Below are 21,462 nucleotides of genomic sequence, written 5' to 3'. Positions count from 1 at the left end.
AGGGAAGTTACCAGTTGCAACCGTTTTTCACTCCTCGTAGGACCAGCCCAACTGCAGCTCTAGTTTCACTTGGCATTTCGCTGAAGAATGTTTTGAAGTGAACAACTGTTCAGTTTTCTCATGTGAAACATCCTTTGTACAGGCTCCGACCTACTTATTTGTTCAGGAATGGCCATGAGCTCTGCTTAGCAAGCCCGTAGCTAATAGGATATTCAGAATAGATGTTCCAGGGGGCCTGCAGCCACCACGACTTTCCAGACTAATGAACAAAGGGATTTCTCCCAGTCCACTTGTCTCCTCCCATCCTCCACAATCTTTCATTTTTCTCCCAAAAGGCCCTCAGCTGGCAGTGTGTAAAGATCAATTGTGTCTATAGCTCTGCCTGGCTCTCTGAACACACTAATGCAAATTATACCCCCAGAGCAACTTTGTCTCTATATTCTCAGGTTCCCAATGTTGGCCAGTATTGCTTCATTGTTACCCTGTACCACCTATTTGTTTGTTGAAACCATCTTTTTCTTTTGTGTCCTGCACTTAAGTTTGCAGGAAAAACTTTAAAAAAAACCTAAGAATAATCTAGCAGCACCTTAAAGACTAACAAAACATGTAGAAGATCTCATGAACTTTCATGGGTAAAACCCATTTTTCATCTGAAGAAGTAGGTTGTACCCACAAAAGCTCATGAGACCATCTACATGTTTTGTTAGTCTTTAAGGTGCTGCAAGACTATTCATTGTTTTTTAAGTTTTTCCAGTTACAGTCTAACTTGGCTACCCCTCTGAAGCTTAAGTTTCCAGGTTACAGATTATATTTATGCTATGTTAACATACACTTCAGTAACTAACCTCTGTGGACTCCAACCATTTCAGCTCCTGCCCAGTCTGGCCATGTTTCTGCAGTACCTAGCACAATAGGGGGTATACTCCTGATTGAGGGTCATAAATACTATTACAATAAAATAAATCCTCAAGGGAGCTCCTTGGATTAACTTTATTTAAGAAGAATCCAGTGTTTACACAATCAGTTCACCAATGCAAGCAACCAAACACAGCCTGTGTATCTATAAATTTGACCTTTCACTGAGTTGCATTCTGCCCCTACTGCAAGACAATGTCACTTTTTCTGATGCTGTAGAAAGGTGGCAACTATTTACAGACTATTTCTTGTTTACAGGGGAGCACAGTGTATAGCTGGAGATCTGACTTCTGTTCTTTTAAGCAGTTTATCCAGAGGCCAGTACGCAGTCAGAAAACAGCCAGAAGAGATGCCCTAAAACAAACACCTGTTTATTATGCTACTCGATGAGAATGCAGTCAGCACATTGCAATTTTATGCTTACTATAACATTTAAAAAGCTTCACGGGAAGCATTACTGTAGGTTGCAGAAAAAGCAATAGCTCTGTGCGCCTTATGATTCTACTTTCAGTCATCCCCTCCGCAGATCCTCAGTAGTGTGGTCTCGTAGTCCCCAGAGGTATCAGACTGTGCAGAGGAAAAATAATAAAGTGACAGTATTAAGGATCACCTTATGCTTTGTTTGCTACTTTGAAAACTATTTCTCCTGCACTACTCCCCTAGCCCCTTTTAGGGTCAACACAACAGCATGTTACGAGGAAATAAGATACCTGATCCTCTCCCTGAAATCAATACCTGAATTCCCATCTGCTTGGAGAAAAAGATTTACTCCATCATGGCTGCAGTAAGATACTCAACCAGTGAGGATAAAAATCACGTTAAAAAATTAGAGGGGTTTGTATCAGATTTGCTGCTAATTATATTGTCCCCATTTTAAAACCTTGAATTGCTGAAGAGAATATCTGGTACCCGTTTTAGTTCTCTCATTCTTAGCATTTCAGATTTACATGGAGACTTTCTACTGGAAGTACACACTGAACATACATCTATGGTGAAACAAGACAAGTGCAGGACGTTAGTAATTCCTCTACTATATTTGCATCTAAACATTACCTTCTAATATAGTGAACTTCCCTAGGTCAAGAAACCTGAAATGCTTTATTAGGCTGTTCTCCATTCGGGGTTTGTAATATGAAAGAATTGGATGTGTGCTTTTAAATCTCGTAAGTGCCTAATACACATTTCCTGATTTCAGGCAAATTTTGGCTGGCGTGTAAAAAATTGTCATCTTTGTATATGTTTTAAAAATCAACTGTGCATTGTCAACAATTTTGTTTTTAAGGGAATGGTCAAATGTTGAAGACTTTGTTACCATCCGATACTACAAACACCCTTGCACATGCTTAACTCTGAGAATAACCAGTCCCACCAAAGTCAATGGAGCTATTTGCGACTGAAGTGTCACAGTTAAGTGTTTCAAAGATAAGGGCCTCAGTTTTCAATACTGTTGCCAATCTACAGACTAGAGAGAGAGAGAGAGAGAGAGTTTGTTTTTTATATATATATATATGAAAGAGTTTGTATGTCTGTCTGTGTCTCTGAGTCTGTTTGTTCAAGAAATCCTCCTAAATGGTAAGAGGTAGGGCCACCAAATTTGGAATGCAGCTTCCTCTGATCATACCTTAAAACACACCAGGGGTTTGGGTGTGCCAGGACAATGGGATATGTGTGGAATGTGATTCTGTTTGATGAGAAACAAAGGGAGGGCTGCGATTGCAGGGAGAATTATAGTCCCAGAATGAGCACAGGGGGGCAGCAAACAAGGATGACCCCAGCTGCCCCAGGCCTGCACTGGGAAGCGGCCGCTGGCCACGCTCAGCCCTGAACTCCCGCCCCTGAGTCCTGCACCCCCCCCCCACTACTCCCATCCCCCTGCTCTGAAGGATCCGAGCAATGTCAGGTAAATCTTCTAGGAGCTATATGTAAGTCATAAGAGTCTTCCAGAAGTAGTATTAAAAACAAACTTATTCGGTTGTTATACATTTTCCATCTACATTTGCAATAGCACAATGTTTCTAAGTTGCTTTTACAAAGCCTCAGCATGGTTTAAAAAAAAAATATCAATGGGCAGGTTTTTAGTTTTAAAATCAATTCACTTGAGCTAATTACTTAATTGGTCCACTCAGTACTGAAAGACAAGCAGAAAGTAATTAAGGCCTTGTCTATACTTACTTGGAGATCAATGCTCTAGAGATCGATCTTCTGGGGTTTGCCTTAGTCGGCCTAGTCAGGACCCGCTAAATTGACTGCAGATGGTGCCTCCATTGACCCTGATCATGGGGTTGTGAGGAGCAAGGGATGTCAATGGGAGGGTTTCTCCCATTGACCTCCTACAATGGGGAGGCCACAGAAAATCAACTTAAGGTAGGGTTGTCTCCAGCTACGCTATTTGCATCTTCAGCTATGAGTATCTTAAGTCGACTTTTCCCCCTAGTATAGACCTGGCCTTATTGAAAACCATAAACACAAACAAGCCAACACCTTCAAACTCTGGTGCCTAAAGACAGATACCAAAAATCTAGATTTAGACTCAAATGAGTCTTCTTACTTTCCAGTATCACTGGGAGCTGCAGGATTCAGTAATTCTGAAAGTCAGGCCATTTTTATTTTTGAACGTCAATGAAAATTTGACTGTAGACAGCAAGTTGGAAAAATGTTGACCACAGGAAGTGGTACTAGTTGAAGTAAAGATGTAATTTTTAATAATTGCTGTAAAAGGCAATGTGGGTATCAATTTCAGTTTAAGCCAGGCTTATTTTGGTTTAGTTCACACAGATTCCTAAATTTAAGCCAAACTGCATTAAGCCATGCAAGTACCCTACCCCCTCAAAAAAAAAAAAAAAATCCAGAAAAGAGGTTTGCATGAATTCAACACATCTTTAGTTAATCCAGTCGAACTCTCTCCTGAAGACAAGAATCTAAGACTATGCATACTCTGCAGCAGTGTGCGGGTAATAACGAAAGAAAACAAAATATTTGGACGCTACAGTACAGTAGCGTTATTATATTGCAAGTGGCATACAAGATCCTCTGAAGGCTGGATTAATCATATCTATAGTAGCCCAATGTCTGAGAGTCTGTAACGCTGAAATGCTGGCTGTTCCCTCTGGGCGGTGCTGTTGCTGAAATGCTGGCTGTTCCCTCTGGGTGGCCTGTGCTGCATGGGGAGCACGGTGCCCAAACAGCCACTTGCTCCCCCGCAGCAGCCCGGCTGAGCGGCGCAGAAGTCAGCCAAGCGCCACGGTGGGAGGGGAAGAGGGCCGGGGCGGTGACATACATGGCCAGGGGGCGGGGCCTGGCCGTGTACGTCACCGTCCCGCCCCCCCCGCCCCTTCGCCTCCCGCCATGGTGCTCGGCTGACTTGTGCGCTGCTCAGCCAGGTCGTCGTGTGGGAGCAAGTGGTGCAAGTGACTGTTTGGGCTCCGTGGTCCACCGAGTAAGATGCAGGAGGGGGAGGAGAAGAGAAAGAGAGAGGCAGGAGGCGAAGGAGAGCTGGGGCCGGGGGGAGGCAGTAGGAGGAGAAGAGAGAGAGAGAGAGAGAGATGGAGTGAGAGACCGGAGGCACAGGAGGGAAGACCGATGTGGAGGAGAGACCTGAAAATCCCATCTTACGACAGGCTAATTGGCTAGTATTTAAATAGTACTAACAAGCTTTGCTACTCCTGATATTTGTGTACTCCATGCATATTTGTTCCTCAGTATATGAGTTCAGTAATTAAACTCACTGAATGGGCCAGAGCTCTTTGAACTATCAATTTGTTTAGAATTAATCAGTGCCAGCTTATTGATTCCATTTGCGACCAATTTAGGTTTGCAGAACTCATGTTTTGTCTTAACTAAGAAAAGAGGACAGGTCTAGCATGCACTAAATATCGGGTACACTAGCTAACATTCTTCTCTATTTTGTAGTCATCTCCTGCCACTGGTCACCAGCTTTCTGACCTCTCCAATTGACATTTGACTCCATTTTATCCAGAACACAGATGCTGGAGCTATACCACGTCCTTTCCAAACTCCTCTAACACCTCCTTGCTTACTCCCATGTAACACATTTGGAGCTTCCAAATATAAAACTTTTACACATTCCCCAAAATAGAGAAACATATTGAAAAAAGTTCTACTGAATGAGGTGGCACATATGTTACATAACTTCTTTACAATATACAAAATAGTTCATTAAAATAATTCTTACTTTTATAGCGGAGTACAAGGAGCAGCCATAAAGCTTCTTATATTCTGCTCGAATATCCAACAGGTCAATTTCTGACCTGGAAACCATGATTCTATTAAGAGTGAATTCATCAGTTCCAGCACCCTGATAAAACAGAGAAGAGCTACATAGTACAATACACTGTATAAAACATTATGTAAATTAGGCTAAAATCAGCATCTCCATTTAGAAATAGCATTGCCCTCCCCACTTAACAGGACTCCAACAATTATCTGTGGTAAGGAATCAGTCCCATTTGTTATTTACTGACATTACTATTGGAAATTAGCTATTCTCTTAAAGATTTACAAGCGCTCCAGGATGGATATGGAAGTTGAAAACCTACCTTCAAAGACTGGTGCAGTCTCTCAGCAAAGAATGCAGGCGTGTTATTCACACATTTAACTATTAAAAGAAAAGTTTAAAGTTAGTTAGAATGGCCTGCTCTTCAACAGTATCACCATACAAACTTTCTTTGGCTTACAAGCCCTCACTCACTTCCATTATGCACGGCCAGGACAGGTTTGAAAATCTGGCTGTACTTAAGTAAATACAATTGTACATGCCAGCAAATACCCAGCATGCATGCACAAATCAGGTATATACACAGGTACTTGGCGAATGCTGTATTCACTTCATAGATCTCTTCCTGTGCATGCTTCAAGCTGGTAAAATACATGCATTTTACATACCCTCCCATGAGAGATGTATTAGGTCTGAATGTATTAGGCCAGTTGTATTAGGTCTGAATCTGGCCACGTAGTTTTAGTTCAAACATTTCTATAGTTAAGAACGGTAAGACTTCTCGGAACCTCCAGGCCTTCCCTGAAAATTCCAGAGCGCTCTAGAGATGGTTCAGCACACTGAGTAGGTGAAGTCTGGTGACCTGCACAACTAGTCCTTTGCGTCACCATTAAAAATATCCTCAAGGATGAATTGCTGGCTTTCTGGGCACTTGCAAATTGTCGGTATAAAATTATGGTAGGGTGTGCCTGATGTCCAGCACTTAGCACAAGGTCGTCATTGTCCAGGACTAGGGTTGCAAAGTGCTGCCCCCGTACTATTTATAAACACAAACATCGCCTTCCATTTGCTGAAGAACTAACAAGATCTTCTCTTTATGTAAACCTAAATCAGCGTTAGAAGCAGTATTACTTCATTAAGCATTACACTGCTGCACTGCAAACAAGAGCTAAACAGCTCTGTAATTTAAACACACACAGATTAACATTTTACCTTTTGTCATCTGCCCTCCCCCTCAACCCCACCCTCTGGCCAAAGAATCTTACCAATGGCTAAGAGTAAATCTTCAAAATGCCCAGACATTTCACCCTGTATGCTTTCTTCAATGGTCTTCTTGCTGATGTTCTTATATTCATCAAATGCTAAAGACAACCAAACATACGTAGTAAGTATATCAAACTATCCCGGGGGAAAAAAGTCTCAGGGGGGGTCATTGTGTTCGTCTGTAATTTTACAAACGAGTAGTCCTGTGGCACCTTAGAGACTAACAAAAATATATAGTATCATGAACTTTCATAGGTAAAACCCATGAAAACTTAAGATACTACATATTTTTGTTAGGCTATGTCTAGACTACAGCACTTTTCTGGGATACCGGAACTATCCCAGAAAAGCAATGCTGTATCCAAAGAACACGTCCACTTTTTCGGAAAGATGTTCAAAAAAGTGGATGCACTCTTTCGCCATTCCTGTAAACCTCGTTTTATGAGGAAGAAGGGATGTGTCAAAAGAGCAGGTTTTTCTGATATTTGGCGCCGTGTAGACGTGCCAAATTTTGGAAAGCCTCTTTTGACAGAAAAGCAGAAAAAATACGCAAATTGTGGTTCACAATTTGTGTATCTTTTTCCGACTTACCTTTGTAGTCTAGATGTAGCCTTAGTCTATAAAGTGCCATAAGACTACTCTTTTTTAATCAGAGGGAAATTACTCCATGTTCTCATGAGTCAGACTCCATTCGGGGGCTGATCCAAACCTTAGCAAAATGAATGGGAATCTTTCCGCTAATTTCAATATTCTTTGGATCAGGTCTTTGATGAACACACACAGTAGGATGAGAGCAACATTGGCCGTTGTTTTAAGCCAATCAAGGTGTGTATTTGTAGAAATTCTGCTAAAGAATAAACAACCTTCAGGTGCCATCGTTTTAATGCTCATCACTTGCTCTCTCTCAAGTCCGTTCACCTCTGTTCTTTAATGCGGCATGTCAGACCCTGCTACAGTTAATCAGTGTACCAAATGGTCTTGCTTTAATAATCATAACGCTAGGCATGACACTCTAATGCTACTGGGAGTAGAGACAGGCTTCTTTATGACAAGAAGAGGGTGTCTCATGCAGCACATTCCAACAGCTGTAAGGAAAAGATGCATTTTGAGACTCGCAAAACATCAAAACTCAACTACTTCCTTATCACAGGTTTGCTCAGTACCAAGTCTGCCTGGCATTGCTACATGCAGACAGTTAGGGTACGTCTAGACTACAGGCTTCTGCCGACAGAAGTTTTGTCGACAGATACTGTCAACAAAACTTCTGTCGACAAAGAGCGTCTAGACTACATTGAGTTCTGTCGACAAAGCAAGCTGCTTTGTCGACATGGTAGTGTAGACGCAAAGGACAGTTTACATTCAATAACACCTTCTGTCGACAGAAACTCTGTCGACAGAAGGTGTTATGCCTCGTAAAATGAGGTTTACCAGCGTCGACAAAACTGCTGAGTTCTGTCGATGTTATGTCGACAGAACTCAGCGGTAGTGTAGACGCAGGTATAGTTTTGTCGACAAAAGTCCACTTTTGTCGACAAAACTCTGTAGTCTAGACACACCCCTACATTTAAAGCATGCTATGCAATCCACACAGTCCTTGGAGACAGAGAGAAGTAAAATAAGACCTGCTGCCTGGGTTTAAGATCAAATTTTCCATCTCTTCTCCTGCAAAAATGGGAATAAAAATAAAAAATACAGGAAGAGCCCATTTGAAATCTACAAACACACTGAAGTGGCACACTCAGCAAGGACAATACATGGATCCTGGAGCTATTCTTTCAGCTTGCTGACTTACTAAGCCTTTCACATGGGAACAGACACAGTACTGTCTATCTGCACAACCACAAGAGCTAGAAACTCAGGGGTTTTTACTCTGCAAGCTTCAGAAAAGTTGATGGACCCATGAATTGAGGACGGGACAGGAAGAGTGAATGGCAGCTCAATCGAAATTACACATACGCATCACAAAATGATTTCATACTTAATTTGAGTTGAGGCATGCTCCTGAGGCACAGAATTTCAGTGAATTTATCTTCATCTGTACCCCACTTCTTCTCACCAGCATTATAGAGAACCTATTACAAGGAAAGAAGTACGTCAGTGTGGCCATTAGACTAGACTTCTCACAGGAAAAACAGGTGGCTGTGCCACTTCAGACTAGTCTCGGCACTTTCGCTATTTTCTGAGAACAAGGCTGTTAATGGGGGCAGTGTACTGGATTTGATTGCGGTGCCATGGCATTGCTGTTGCGGTCTGCTGAAACGCAAGCCTGGAAAGTTGACGTGTGTTGTGATAAAAAAGCAGAACTTGCCTGTCTGTTGAGTGGCATTGGAACATCTTACACTGTGGGGGACAGACATTTAGGGATTCGTATTTATTAAAGTAGAGGAGATTTTTTTCCATGAATACAACAGTATTGGAAATACAGTTTGGCTCTCTCTACTCCAGCACACTCAGGACCAGACTGGTGCTGATCAAGAGAATTTGCCAAACCACGGGAGGTCAATATTGTCTAGCAGCATTACCAGCACTTCCACTGCTTACTGGGCTCTTAGAAGACATTTTGGAATAAATTAGAGCTAAATGACAGCACAGAACACTGACACACAGGACTGGTGGCTGCAAACATACTTCATGGGACGGCGGGAAACTTGACCACGCCCATGATAAGCGGACATCCAGCTAACTGAAATCATGCCAGACCACGGCTGGTGAGTGCCGAACTAGAGAGGTTCAGCCTGTATTTGCTTTCTGAAAGATGTGATTCATCACAAAGAGAATGTTAGAGTTAATTCCAATGGGCCAAACACAAATCTGGACCTTGTAAACATGCCTTTTATTCAGGGTAGAGAGTGGAATGGATGGGGGAAGCTCTAAGGAACCCAAGGGCATCTGTGGATATGGGGCCTTCTTCATATAGAGGCTTTATAATAATTCTCTCACTGGCTCAACTGGGATGGTGTTTTATGGATACCATCAGCACCACTCACATGTCCCTCTAAGCATGTTTTGAGTGAGTCATGCAGTTTGTGTAGGCCCATGATCACAGGGCCCAAATTCTGCACCTCCCTTGGTGGCAGCAAGAAGGGGGAAATCCAAAGATTTACACGGTGAGGGGGAAGTGAGAATAAAATGAAACTCTCTCCATAGGCCATTTTGAAATCTCACAAAGAAATCTGTGTTCATGTCCACTCTCGCCACAGATAAAATGGCAATAGTTGAACAGCTAGGGTAACCTTTGGAGTGCGAGAAACCATGCATTGTTGGAAACTAGGTACTCTAGACTGGATTATATAAAGAAGAATACCAATTATAAAATGGAAGGGGGAACCACTGAAACATCCGACAGCATCTCTGCCCACTCCACTTTAACTTTGGGATGTTCAAAACTCTCAATTTCTTGATAATCCACCTCGATAAGATGCTGATTAGCAGCTAATTTTGCATTGAATAGATAACACTTTGTATCTATCAAGGACGATAAATATCAATTAATCGACTAGTCGAGTAACCTCATGAATTCTTATCGGTTACTTGACTATTCTATAGTCCCTGGGGTGGGGCCAGCAGTCAGTGCATTGGGGCCCCACTCCCAAGGAGCCCTCTGCAACTCCGCACTGCTGCTTCTGTATCAAAGGCAGCAGCGTGGGGTGCCAAGTGGGAGCTGGTCTGCCAGGGGAGTCAGTTTAAAAACCAGCTCCCCGCACGGATTGGCTGCCTGTCACCCTGTGCTGCCTCTGATAAAGAGGCAACAGCATGGGGTGGCAGCAGCCCATCTGAGGGGGAGGTGTCTGAGCTTCCAGACCCAGTGCAAGCCAGAACTGAGCCGGGCTGCCTGCACACATGGCTCCTAATACACTTTAAATGCAGAGTCGCAGCAGGGGCAGGTCCTGGACCCATTGCAAGCCAGGACTGAGCCAGGCTGCTGGGGGAGAAGGAGGAAATGCATGTAGTCTATAGCATTAACTGATAAGCTTTTGCTTATCGGTTAATCGACTACACTATTACATCCCTAGTACCTACATGCCAAGCACATCCCTGTTCAGCCCGTTTTGCTTTGCTGTACCTCTGCCTCCTTTTTTGCAAGATGCTGATCCACTTTCACAGTCTCTTCTCTTCTGCCCTGCAATAAGGAGAGTACTTTAAAGCAAGCAATAAGGCCCATAAAAGGTACAGAATTTGAAACCAGGTCTCAAATACAGTCACACCTTTCAATCTATCTGCTACAACCAAGGATAATTATTGTGGCTCATGAAAAAGAAGCTCTAGCCATTATCTTGCTACACCAAAGTCAGTCTGAGGGTATGTGAGGAAGGCTGAGTCTTTTTGAGCCTTTACATGTAGTTTAAGGCTAAAGCGACCACTCCTGCTCTTTCTTCTCACTGCCTCATCCCCTCTCCAAACAAGCCAGGAGTAATGACTTCCTCTCATTATGATCAACAATGCTGGGCTCCAATAGGAGAGTGATAAAGGAGGAAACCGCATCACTCTGCTTCTTATGGGAGTAGGACACAAAGCCTGACCCTTCCAATTCTGGATTTAGTGCTCCTGAATGGAACAAGCATTAGCTAAGGCTGTAGCCAGACCAGAGCCATGGTCCAAATTGTGTATTGGCTTTACCATACTAAACCTCAGTCCAAATCTGTAACATCCCCACTGTTGCACTACAAAGAGCCCAAGAAGAGGATGCCAGTTATTGTTACTTGATAGATGGAGACCAAATTCATCTCAACTGACAGGTCCAATGAAGGACTTTCGTCTCTAGAAGGGTGCTAGCCTACCATGGTACTCTGAGCTTATGCTTAAATAAACGAAGCTATGCAGACCCTGAGCCTAGAAGTACTGTATCCGTGGTCAGATGATTCACTATGACTGCAGCTATTGACAGAGATCTTACTTAAAATTATAAATATCCATTCTGTGGAGTGGTTACACTGACTGTGTAGAAGGAACTTACATTTGCCAGAGTTAATAGGGCTTTTCTGAAGTCACCAGAGGTGTCAGAACTGATGTCGTCTCTAAGACTCCTCTTATATACTAAAAACAAAAATATCAAAACATTAAATTTAATTCTTCAATTTAAAAAAAATAAAGAAAATTCAAAGGTAAGATAAGCAAAGGCATCTGCTGTCAAGGAAAGATCACTGAGTGGCTGATTTGTTGTAGCCTTCTTGTCCTATCCTACCCAGCAACAATTGTGACATATCAGTGAAACGGTTCTAGACAAGATCCATCAATCCACAAGTTAGCCCCACAATCCAGCCTCTTTCGCTTAGTGCAGTCATATGCATGTGGACATGGACAGGATCAAAGAATGCAGGCCATACCTACGGAATGGGGGACTGTATCCTAGAAAGCAGGGAGTCAAAAGGATGTAGCAGTCACAATGGACAAGCAACTCAACATGAGCTTTCAGCCAAGAGTACAATTCTTAGATGTATAAACTAGGAAATAGTGAATTGGAAGGGGATTTTTCCTCCCTCTAATCCAGGCCTGGGCAAAATATGACCCATGGGGAGACTCAGGTAGGCTCCCCTGCTTGCCCCACATGCCACTCAAAAATGCATTTCTGTTTCAAAACGGGAGGGAAGGAAGGAAGCTTCAGGCGCTGCCTCTGCCCCCAGCACAATCCCATTGGCCGGTTTCTGAACAGAAACGGCCAATGGAAGCTGCTTGTTTGAATACCAGGCAGCCAAGAAGAACCACGGCCCCTCTCCTTGGCTCAGTTATTCACTGAAGCACTTGGCCAGGCAAGCAGGCAGGGAAATGTTTTAAGCTCTGCAGGCAGACAGGCAGGCTGGCTTAGCTGCTGGCCACAGCCTGCCTCTGGCACCCCAGCCATTTCCTGCCCCAACTGTCTGCCCCCCCAATGAACATACCCAAACCCTCTGTCCCCCTCTTGCACCCATACCCTTTCTCAGATCTGGCACCCCAATCTCTTGCCCCAGATCACAATCCCCTCCTACCCTGGGTCACATTCCAAACCCCTGCACGCCAGCCCCCTGCCCTAGGTCACAACCGCCTGCTTCACCCCAACTCCCTCCCAGACTCCAGTCTCCCTCCTGCACCCCTGTCCCTTACTGCAAGCTCCCTTCTGCACCCAGCCTCCATTCCAAACCCCACATCTCCATTACTACCATGGAAGAGTGCGGCCCTCGACCACTTTCTAAAATCTTGGAGTGGCTGCCCATCAAAAATTATTGCCCACCCCTGCTGCAATCTATATCACTGGTGAGACTAATACTGAAATATCAGGTCCAGTTCTGGAGTCAACACTTAAAACAAAATATGGAAACATTGGAGAGGTTGCAGAGAAAAGCCTTTAAAGTGGCTGGAGGGATGCAGAGAGCTCCACCTGTTTAATTTTATCAGCATGAAGACAAGTGATTTGGATTATCATGTAAAAGTACCTTTATGGGAAGGAAATTCCAGGTATTGAAGGGCTCTTTAGTGAACAAAGGCATAACAAGAACCAATGGCTGGAAGTTACAGCCAGACAAATTCAAAATTAGAAACAAGACAAGTTTCTAACTGTGAACATGTTTAACCATTGGAACAAACTACCAAGAAAAGTGGTGGATTCCCCATCTCTTGATGACTTCAAATCAAGACTAGATGCCTTAGTCAAAAAGATATGCTTTAGTTAAAAATTATTGGGCTCAAAACAGGGGAAACTGGGTGAAACAGATGTCTGTTCTGTGCTTGTTACAGCTTCAAAGCAGATACACAACAGCTTAGATTTTCTCTGTAAATATAAAATTGATTGACATGCTTATATCCTGATGCCTGACTGGTGGGGCCAGACTATTGATAGGCTGGTGCTATGTTGGTTGGGAGAAGAAGAGACTATAACAGAACTTCTGTACATATCTCAGAGAAATTAAAATTCTGAGAAGTAAAAGAAAGGAACTGCTACATTGTATTTCTATTACTTGCTCACCTAACAGATGGGACATGATTGTAGCATTTTTTTTTCTTAACACTATTTTAAAGAATTGTCCGAAGCCTGAGTTTGCTACAACACAAAATATTTACCATTTCCAAGTTTGCACAGGACTCTAGTGCACACTCTAGTGTCACAGCTACTGTGGTGATAGCAGTGTCACACTGCAGGTTATAATTAAAAGCAATGAGTTTGCCAACTTGGGAGCAGTGTTTGAGAACTAAAGGATTTGATTCGACATGTTTGCTCCTTTAATAATCTTCGTAATTCAGGTATAAAGCCACTATACGCCACAAGGGTTGCCTCACCTACAAAACAGGTCCCTGAAGATGATCTCCTTCAATCTTCGTCTTAGCTGTGAACCTTGAAACGTTAAGTAAACCTCCTCATCTCTGGAACATTGCAGAATGTGTGTGGAGGCAGGAATGAGAAGTCAGTATTCTTCATCATCATCAGTTTGTAGACGATGCGACCTTTGTGGCTCAGGAGTGTTAATGCTCTACTACAGTGTTTCTCAACCGGTGGTACGAGTACTCTTCGAGGTACTCGAGGCACATCTGGGGGGGTACGTCAACACATCTGACATTTGAAGAAAACTGAATTTTTGTTTTAAGTTTTACAGCGCTTTATTATTTTTGTACTTTTTACACCCAAAAATTTCATCGCTCGCCCAGCTACGATTAAGTTGTTTAAACAAATGTGTTGCAATGGTAGAAAAAAAATGTGCATGTCTGAAAACTGTAGGTATTGAGGGTACTTATAATTTTTTTTAAAAGAGGGTATTTTATAAAAAAAAAAAAAGGTTGAGAAACCCTGCTCTACTGCATCTAATTGCCAAGTTTTCTGATCACGCAAAATCTCTGGGCTGTGCAATAAGCTTGAAGAAGCCTATTATCATGCACCAAAGCTCTTCAGAAGCAGATCCAGATATCAACTTAGATGGTATTCATCTAGATGCCAATGGCCAATTTTGGTACCTTGGCTCCACTGTTGCCAGCAACATAGTACTTGACATTGAGCTTATTATTAGTAGAGCCAGTAAAGTGGACAGAAACTTTGTCTTTTGCAAGACTGAGGCTAGAACTAAAATTTGTCAATTAAAGTGAAAATTCATATTTAGGAGGCATATGTTTCATCTACTCTTTTGGATGGCTCCGAAACACGAGTGACTTATGCCAAAACATGGAAAGACTGAACAGTTATTGTATCAGATGCCTGCCTAAAAATTCAAGCAAGGTAGCAAGACAGATAAACATGGACGTGTCAAACTGTGCTGCTACATCATTCCTGGGAACGTCGATTAGTCAGAACAGACGCGGGTGGCTTGGACATGTCAAAGCGAATGCTGGAGTACAGGAGTCTGAAGAACGTGTTGGACTCTGAAGCTCACAAAGGGTCTAGGAAGAGAGGCCCATGGTTATAGATTTCAGGATGCTTGCCAAGGCTGAGTGTCCTTTAGATTCTGGGAGGGGAGTACAGAAAGCCACTGAAGTTGGTGGAGTCAGTTTGTAGATGGAACAAGGTGCTGAGAGGCAGATGGTGTTAAACATTTGTGAGGACCAGCATCAGAGGAGGAAAGAAGCCACGGCTCGGATTCTGAACACTGCTGGCGCAAGAGTGTGAGCAGTACCTGCGGACAGGACTGTCATTCACACACTGGACTCCGTAGCCAAAGCGATCTTCGGTGCATACACCATGCACTGTAAAGAGCGATGGTGCCACTGATATGCCCTTACTGTGGTATAGAAGAATCTCAGCCATATGTGGATTTTATCCTTTGAAGACCTCTGGGAGGAGGGAAATATCCCTCTCTTGTAGACAGGAAGTGAGGCAAAAGGTAAATAAAGTGACTTGTCCAAGATCAAAGAAAGTCTGTGCCTGAGGTAGGAACTGAACTCAACACTCAAGAGTCCCATTCCAGTGCCCTATTCACATAGGCCATATTGCCATCTCCACGTGCTTCTCTGTGACAGGAGATAAAATGCTACCCTAGAGTGATATTTTCATTAGAAGGAGTGTTTTTGCTTTTCATTCATTTTATTTCCTGTCTTCAGTTTACAAAGTTTACAGTATACTTCTTGCATAAGATTATATAAGGCATTACAGGCAACTCAAGCTGCTCCTTATATGGCACTTTTATTGTTTCTTGTGTGGTAGGCTAGTTAATCTCCTAGGTATGAATCCAAACAAGGCTGTACTGCATATTAGGTGCACCTTTTCCAAACATACACTTCCGGAGTTTGCTCTTCTAGCGTTCAAATCAGTCTCACCTGCTAAGCAATTAATCTCCTGGGACAGGAGCAGAACGGTTGCCAATTACCATATGTGAAACAAAACAATAAAGCAACTCAAATGATCCTGTAATTATGTAAACATACATTCTAGGACCTGAATATATAAGAGGAGAGATTCAAGGAAATTTTACAGCAGTGCGGTCAGGAACCTTTGAACAATTTGTTTCTGCATGAAATTGGCAATATTTTTAAGTAGCTGATAATCAATTGCTCCAAGAATGTGTATGGCAAAGGCTTTGGAAAAAGATTTACTTCTAAATCTCAGTTTATCGTAGAATTAACGCCTATGAGACCAATGTTAATGGAAGCTATGAACAACAAAAAAACATTTATTCAGTGGAATCCTAGGCTATGCTATGAGCTAGGGGTGTGATTCACAATTCACGTTCACATATTTGTGTTAGTTCAGTGAGATCTAGAGAGAATATAAGTAATATTGTTGCTGCAGTGGCATAGCTTACCTGTGCTGAGTACACATCTATGAGGTTTCGGCAAGTTTATGCTTGGCCTTACTGGAATGCTTTGCCACATCCCCTCAATATTCCTATACTGCAAGAGCGGGTGGCACAAGAGCCAGCTATTGTAGGTCTTCACTATTTGGAACACAAGGGTAATCTTCACATGGGTAGAGCCAGTGGTTTTACTGGCCTGTTTGATTCTCTCCTATATTCTTTGCACTGCTCTGATGGCACAGACTCAAAGAATCTAGTTCTGAAACTAGAACACATCCAGCATCTGTAGTTTGATAGCAGGTACGTGAATTTACGTACCTAATATAAAGCATTTACGTTCGTGCTGTTACGTAAAGACACATGATTCAGAAGTAGATCAACTGTTAAAATAATTCTCCCAGACTTGTATGCCAAGTTTGTTAGTAAAGAGTTTGCATGGCTGAGTCATTCGCCCTGAAAGTGGAGTTTCTAATGAAAAAATAATGACAAATCTTAAAGTCATTCTCATTAGTCCCAGTTTGTACTGTGCACTGTAACGTAATTACATTCACAATTCTAAAGGGAAAGAGTCTAATATGCAAGATATACAGGAGCCCATCATCACACTTCTTGGCCATGCCATGTATCTGAAACTGGAATTTGGCTGCAAGGGTCACATTTTGCCCTCAGATGCATGCACACCACTCCAAATTCCAAATTGTGCAGTGTATACTCAAAAAGTAAATTCGTTGCTAAGCGTGGAATGATCCTGTAGGCACTGGAGTGTGCTAGAGGCTCATGAACTAAATGCCAGAGGCCCCAAGTTCGGTTCAGCCTGTTGGCTTTATAAGTGGGGGCTCGTCTGGGATTTCAATTGAGATGTCTCTGAAGCATGGGGCATGCTTCCTCTGCTAGGGGAAGTATGTAACCCACACACCAGCTGGGAGTGGTGCACTCTCCCATCTAGTGGCACTTATGCCATTTGCAGAGAAAAAGAATGAGTCCTACTGTATAGCGTTAGCTGAGAGCCAGCTGGCTTTTAGCTCCCGTGGTTGAGGCTCATGCACTAAGCTCCAGAGGTCCCAGGTTTGGTTCCACCTGTCGACATTACAGTACTACTCACTAAGTCACCCCATGGGATGCATGCGACTGCTAACAGTTAATAACTGACTCTTTTTTAGAGATTGCAATTATTGCAAAATAGCTTTTGTATCTAAGACTCAGCTTCCCAAATTCAACAGTCACTTTTCATAGATCCTTTCAAGTAGCACTGGGTAGGTTTGCAATCAGATAACAGTACTATATACATCTGTCCAAAAAAGCATTACCTGTATAATAGGCCTCTGATACCTCTTTCATTTGTTTACTGCTCCTGGAGGCTAGGATTTCTATTAGTGCCTTTTCATTAGTTCCACTACCCTTAAAAAAAAAAACCACACATACACAGTTTTTATAAGGAAATACAAGAAAATACACAGTTTGTGTAGAAGTTGTCTGGGGTTTAGTTTCAAGTGCCCTGAAACATGAATTCTAAACATTATATAGTGGAAATATAAACCAGCAGGTAATATCCCAAATACTGTGACTTGAAATATCAAGATTCAGACAATTCACCTTAGCAAAGACATAACGTTTATGGAAAGATTCAACTTCCAAAATGAAAAGTTATTTGATCCTCTCAAGAGACAGCTCATTAGGTGTAACAGTTTCTCAGATCTGCAAATATATAGACCAGAGTCTGCTACAATTCACACACAGCTCTGAGAATGCAGGTCACTTCTACATAACAACACATTTGACATTCTTCTAATCTCAGGACTCTTGAGCACAGAACAGACATTCCAAATTAAGTGCTTTTCAAAAAAGTGTTGGTGGGTTTTTTTTTCTCTCTACTGAAATATAATTTCGCGTTTGGGAAAAATGTAATGGAAACTTTTTACAAAATATATTTTCCGTCTTTCTAACTGGCTCTAAATTAAAAGAAAGAAAAATTTGCTTGCAGACTTACTTTCATGGATTTCTTAAGCTGTTTAGCATCAAACACAGCTGGTGGTGTTACAAGTGCAACCATAACATGCTCCAGATTGCCCGAGAGATCACTCTTCAAATCATCTTTCATGTCCTAAACAAACAGTGAAGACCCAGGGTGATTAGCTTGTGCTTTCACAGATCACATATTTCCAGATGAAACGACAGTTTACGGAGTTTAGTTGTTGGAAATGGAATAATTCCACCCTGTTTTGCCTCAGTCATTTCTACTTTCAGAAGCATCTTGCCTATAGTTGTGTCACTTTAATATTTCCATTAAAAATTACTACAAACTATTTAGAAAGCTAGTTCACTCTTTGAATAGGCCCCATTCAAAATTAAAGCCAAATTAAGATCAGCCCAGGTGTGACTTTAAAAATCACAGAAATGTAAATATATGGATTACTAAGTGGAAATGGAGGAGACAGTGCATTAGATACTTTTAACCAGACCAACTAACAAATGAACAGTTAGATGCTGCAAAAGAGGCCTTTTAACAACCGGCCTTAACTCATTTGCCACCTGTATAATGGGTCCCTGAAAAGCATTAGTATTGGTTAGTTTTTTCCTTAATCAAACTGTTCCTTTTCTATTCTCAGAGCAGGTTAGACATTCAAATCGAGCTACTTAGATGTATTCATGTCCATATCCAGCAGAGCCAACAGCCTCTGTGGGCCCCTGGGCAAAGTATGTGGGGTGGGGGGAATGAGCTGGTTCTGTGGTCCTGGAATGGACGGGGCCAACGGTGGAAGGGACAGGGCTGAGGGCAGCTGGCTCTTGGCGCGGTCTGGAGCGTGGCACGCCCCTTCCTCAGCCTTTACCACTGCCTGGATCGTGCAGCACTCCAGCAGCAATTTGACGGGCCTGGACTCTGTGTTACTTTGGCAGCTGTGTAGACTGGAGCCTCAGGCCCCTTTGAACCTCCAGGTTCTAGGGCAACTCCCCACCCTCCACCCCATCGGCAGGCCTGCTCATATCCGGTCTCATAATGAACGCCTTTGCAGGGTTTGTGCATATTCTGGTTAGTTTTGCAGAAGGAAGATACTCCAGGATGGTATTTTCACTCTCCGCTGTCGTCCCCACCCTGTACCTTTCCTGCAGCTGCCCGGTACTCCTTAGCGATGAGCTGCCGCTGAGCATTTGATCTCTCTGTGAAGATGTTGATCAGTGTTTTCTCATCCGTCCCTGAAAGAAAATCCTTTTACTCAGGGTTGGTCAACTCCCAGTAGAAAACAACTCAACAAATCACTCGAACTAAAACGAGTTGTTCAGACTACAGGGAAAGCTTTGTTACCCGGTATGTTGGTAGAATGGGGGTGGGGGTGCCAATTAGTCAATTATTATGATTAGCTAAAAGCTGAGATAGGGAGTTAGGTGTGGGAAGGAGGGAGAATCCGGGGTGCAGGAGGGGCTACAGGCTGGAGCCACAGGGCTCAGCATGCAGGAGGTGTACAGTTTGGATTCTAAACAGAAGGTGGCTCAGGGCTAGGATGCTGGGACCAGGCAGCACTCACTGTGGCTGGCTCCCCACAAGCAGTGAACTAGGTGCTTCTAGGTGGCTCTGCTCCCTGCCTGTGCCCCCAGTCACCTGACCAATAGGAGCTGCAAGGGCGGCGCAAGCAACACAAAACTCCTGTGATGGTTCCTCTCCCTAGGAGAGCAGGGACGTGTTGCCTCTTCCAGGGAACCAGGTGGGGAGCCTGCTGGCCCCACACCACCCAGACGATAAACTGGCATTTCACTTTTTTCTTCACTCAGCGCACAGTCAATCTATGGAACTCCTTGCCAGAGGATGTGAGGAAGGCTAGAACTTTAGCAGGGTTCAAAAAAGAGCTAGATAGTTTCATGGCGGTTAGGTCCATCAATGGCTATTAGCCAGGATACGTAGAAATGGTATCCCTAGCCTCTGTTTCTCCAAAGGCGGGTGACAGGGGAGGGATCACGTGAGGATTACCTCATGTCCCCTTCCCTCTGGGGCATCTGGTAATGGCCACTGTCGGCAGACAGGATACTGGATGGATGGACCATGAGTCTGACCCAGTATGGCCATTCTTATGAATATCAGAAATGCTAGTTTATAGGGCTTTCCGGTTGGACGAGTGCCAGATGACACAGCTTTTGCTGTAGTTTTAATTCCTTGGGCAACAAAGCATATTGTTCACTCCTTTGTATTTCTGCAAGGAGGCATTTTAGTAACCAAGCTGTCCTCACTGATTTCTCAATTTATTCTGAAACTATTGCCATCAGGAATACTTGCTGAAAGCAAACAGAAAATGTAAATGGTTGTGTTGTTATCTGATTGAAATGTTAGACATCCAAATAAGATGCGGCACATGGCTAGAAAAAGTTAACTAGCTCATAGGTTGACTGACCCAGGTTGACCTCTGAAGACTTGTTAGGAACATATGTAAATGGTAGTTGAGCTACAACATTATATCAGAACAGAGCATAGAAATGAGAACTTGCATGACTGGAGCAGTGGAACAGAAGGTGTTTGCTCAGGTCTTGTGATGTGAACAAAATTCTTGTCTATTATTATAGCCTTGATTCAAGATCTAAAGGGAATACAGCTCGACCCGTTCTAGTCCAGCACCTGACTGGTTCCAAACTACAGAATTTTCTGGACCACGTGAAGTCAATATTGTCTAGCAGCAGTACCAATACTTCCACTGCTTACTGGGCTGTTAGAGGACATTAAGGGGTAAATTAGAGCTAAATAACAGCTCAGAACACTGGCAGCCAAGACTGAGGGCTGTAAATAAATGTTATGGGACCACGGGAAACTTGGCCACACCCATGGAAAGTGGACATCCAGCTAACTAAAATCATTCCAGACCATGGATGTTCCTGGACTAGAGAGTTTCAACCTGTATTAAAATTTGTGAGGAGACTTGTATTATTGTCTATATGTCTCTTTGAAGGTTGTGGCAAACTGTATATGAACTGTTTAATGGATAAATTACCTTAGGCTAATTGCCATGGTATTTGGCAAACAGAAGATTACACCAAATGCCTATTGTTCTCCCAGGCTAAGAGGCTGCAGGAAAGACAGTATAAAGGCCTTTGGGACATGAACCTTTTTCATCTCATATCTGCTTGGATGCTCATGGTGAAAACCGCAAGCCATAAAGAATGAATCCCAGGATATCCTGATGCCCCTAAAATGGACATTAACTTAGCTGTGGACTGATGCCGAAAGCTCCATCTGCAACTACAGAACTCAACAACGCTATGAATCTGATTGCAGATCACTCGTGTCTGTACGTATTTGATTCCTTTAACCATTTTCAACTCTCATCCATTCTTTTTATAAATAAACCTTTTGAATGTAAATACTCAAAGGATTGACAGCAGCAT

At 42.9% G+C, this 21,462-nt stretch overlaps 1 protein-coding gene across 1 annotated transcript in view; it reads right to left on the bottom strand.

Moving 5' to 3' along the window:
- Positions 1–975: 975 nt before the first annotated feature.
- The window catches only part of ANXA3 (annexin A3), a 32,935-nt gene continuing 12,448 nt past the window's right edge, over positions 976–21,462 (bottom strand). The window contains exons 4-13 of the mRNA XM_006133863.4: positions 19,196–19,290; positions 18,086–18,199; positions 17,406–17,496; positions 11,367–11,446; positions 10,476–10,532; positions 8,391–8,484; positions 6,415–6,510; positions 5,472–5,530; positions 5,108–5,230; positions 976–1,482 (exon numbers count right to left, since the gene is read on the bottom strand). Coding sequence (XP_006133925.1) covers positions 1,423–1,482; positions 5,108–5,230; positions 5,472–5,530; positions 6,415–6,510; positions 8,391–8,484; positions 10,476–10,532; positions 11,367–11,446; positions 17,406–17,496; positions 18,086–18,199; positions 19,196–19,290 — 869 coding nt within the window. The 3' untranslated portion in view covers positions 976–1,422. The remainder of the gene's footprint in view (positions 1,483–5,107; positions 5,231–5,471; positions 5,531–6,414; positions 6,511–8,390; positions 8,485–10,475; positions 10,533–11,366; positions 11,447–17,405; positions 17,497–18,085; positions 18,200–19,195; positions 19,291–21,462) is intronic.

Source organism: Pelodiscus sinensis, chromosome 5, assembly GCF_049634645.1.
Source record: "Pelodiscus sinensis isolate JC-2024 chromosome 5, ASM4963464v1, whole genome shotgun sequence".
Classification (NCBI taxonomy): Eukaryota; Metazoa; Chordata; order Testudines; family Trionychidae; genus Pelodiscus; species Pelodiscus sinensis.
Note: the sequence above shows the minus strand (reverse complement) of the source record. Positions and strands in the feature narration are given on the sequence as shown.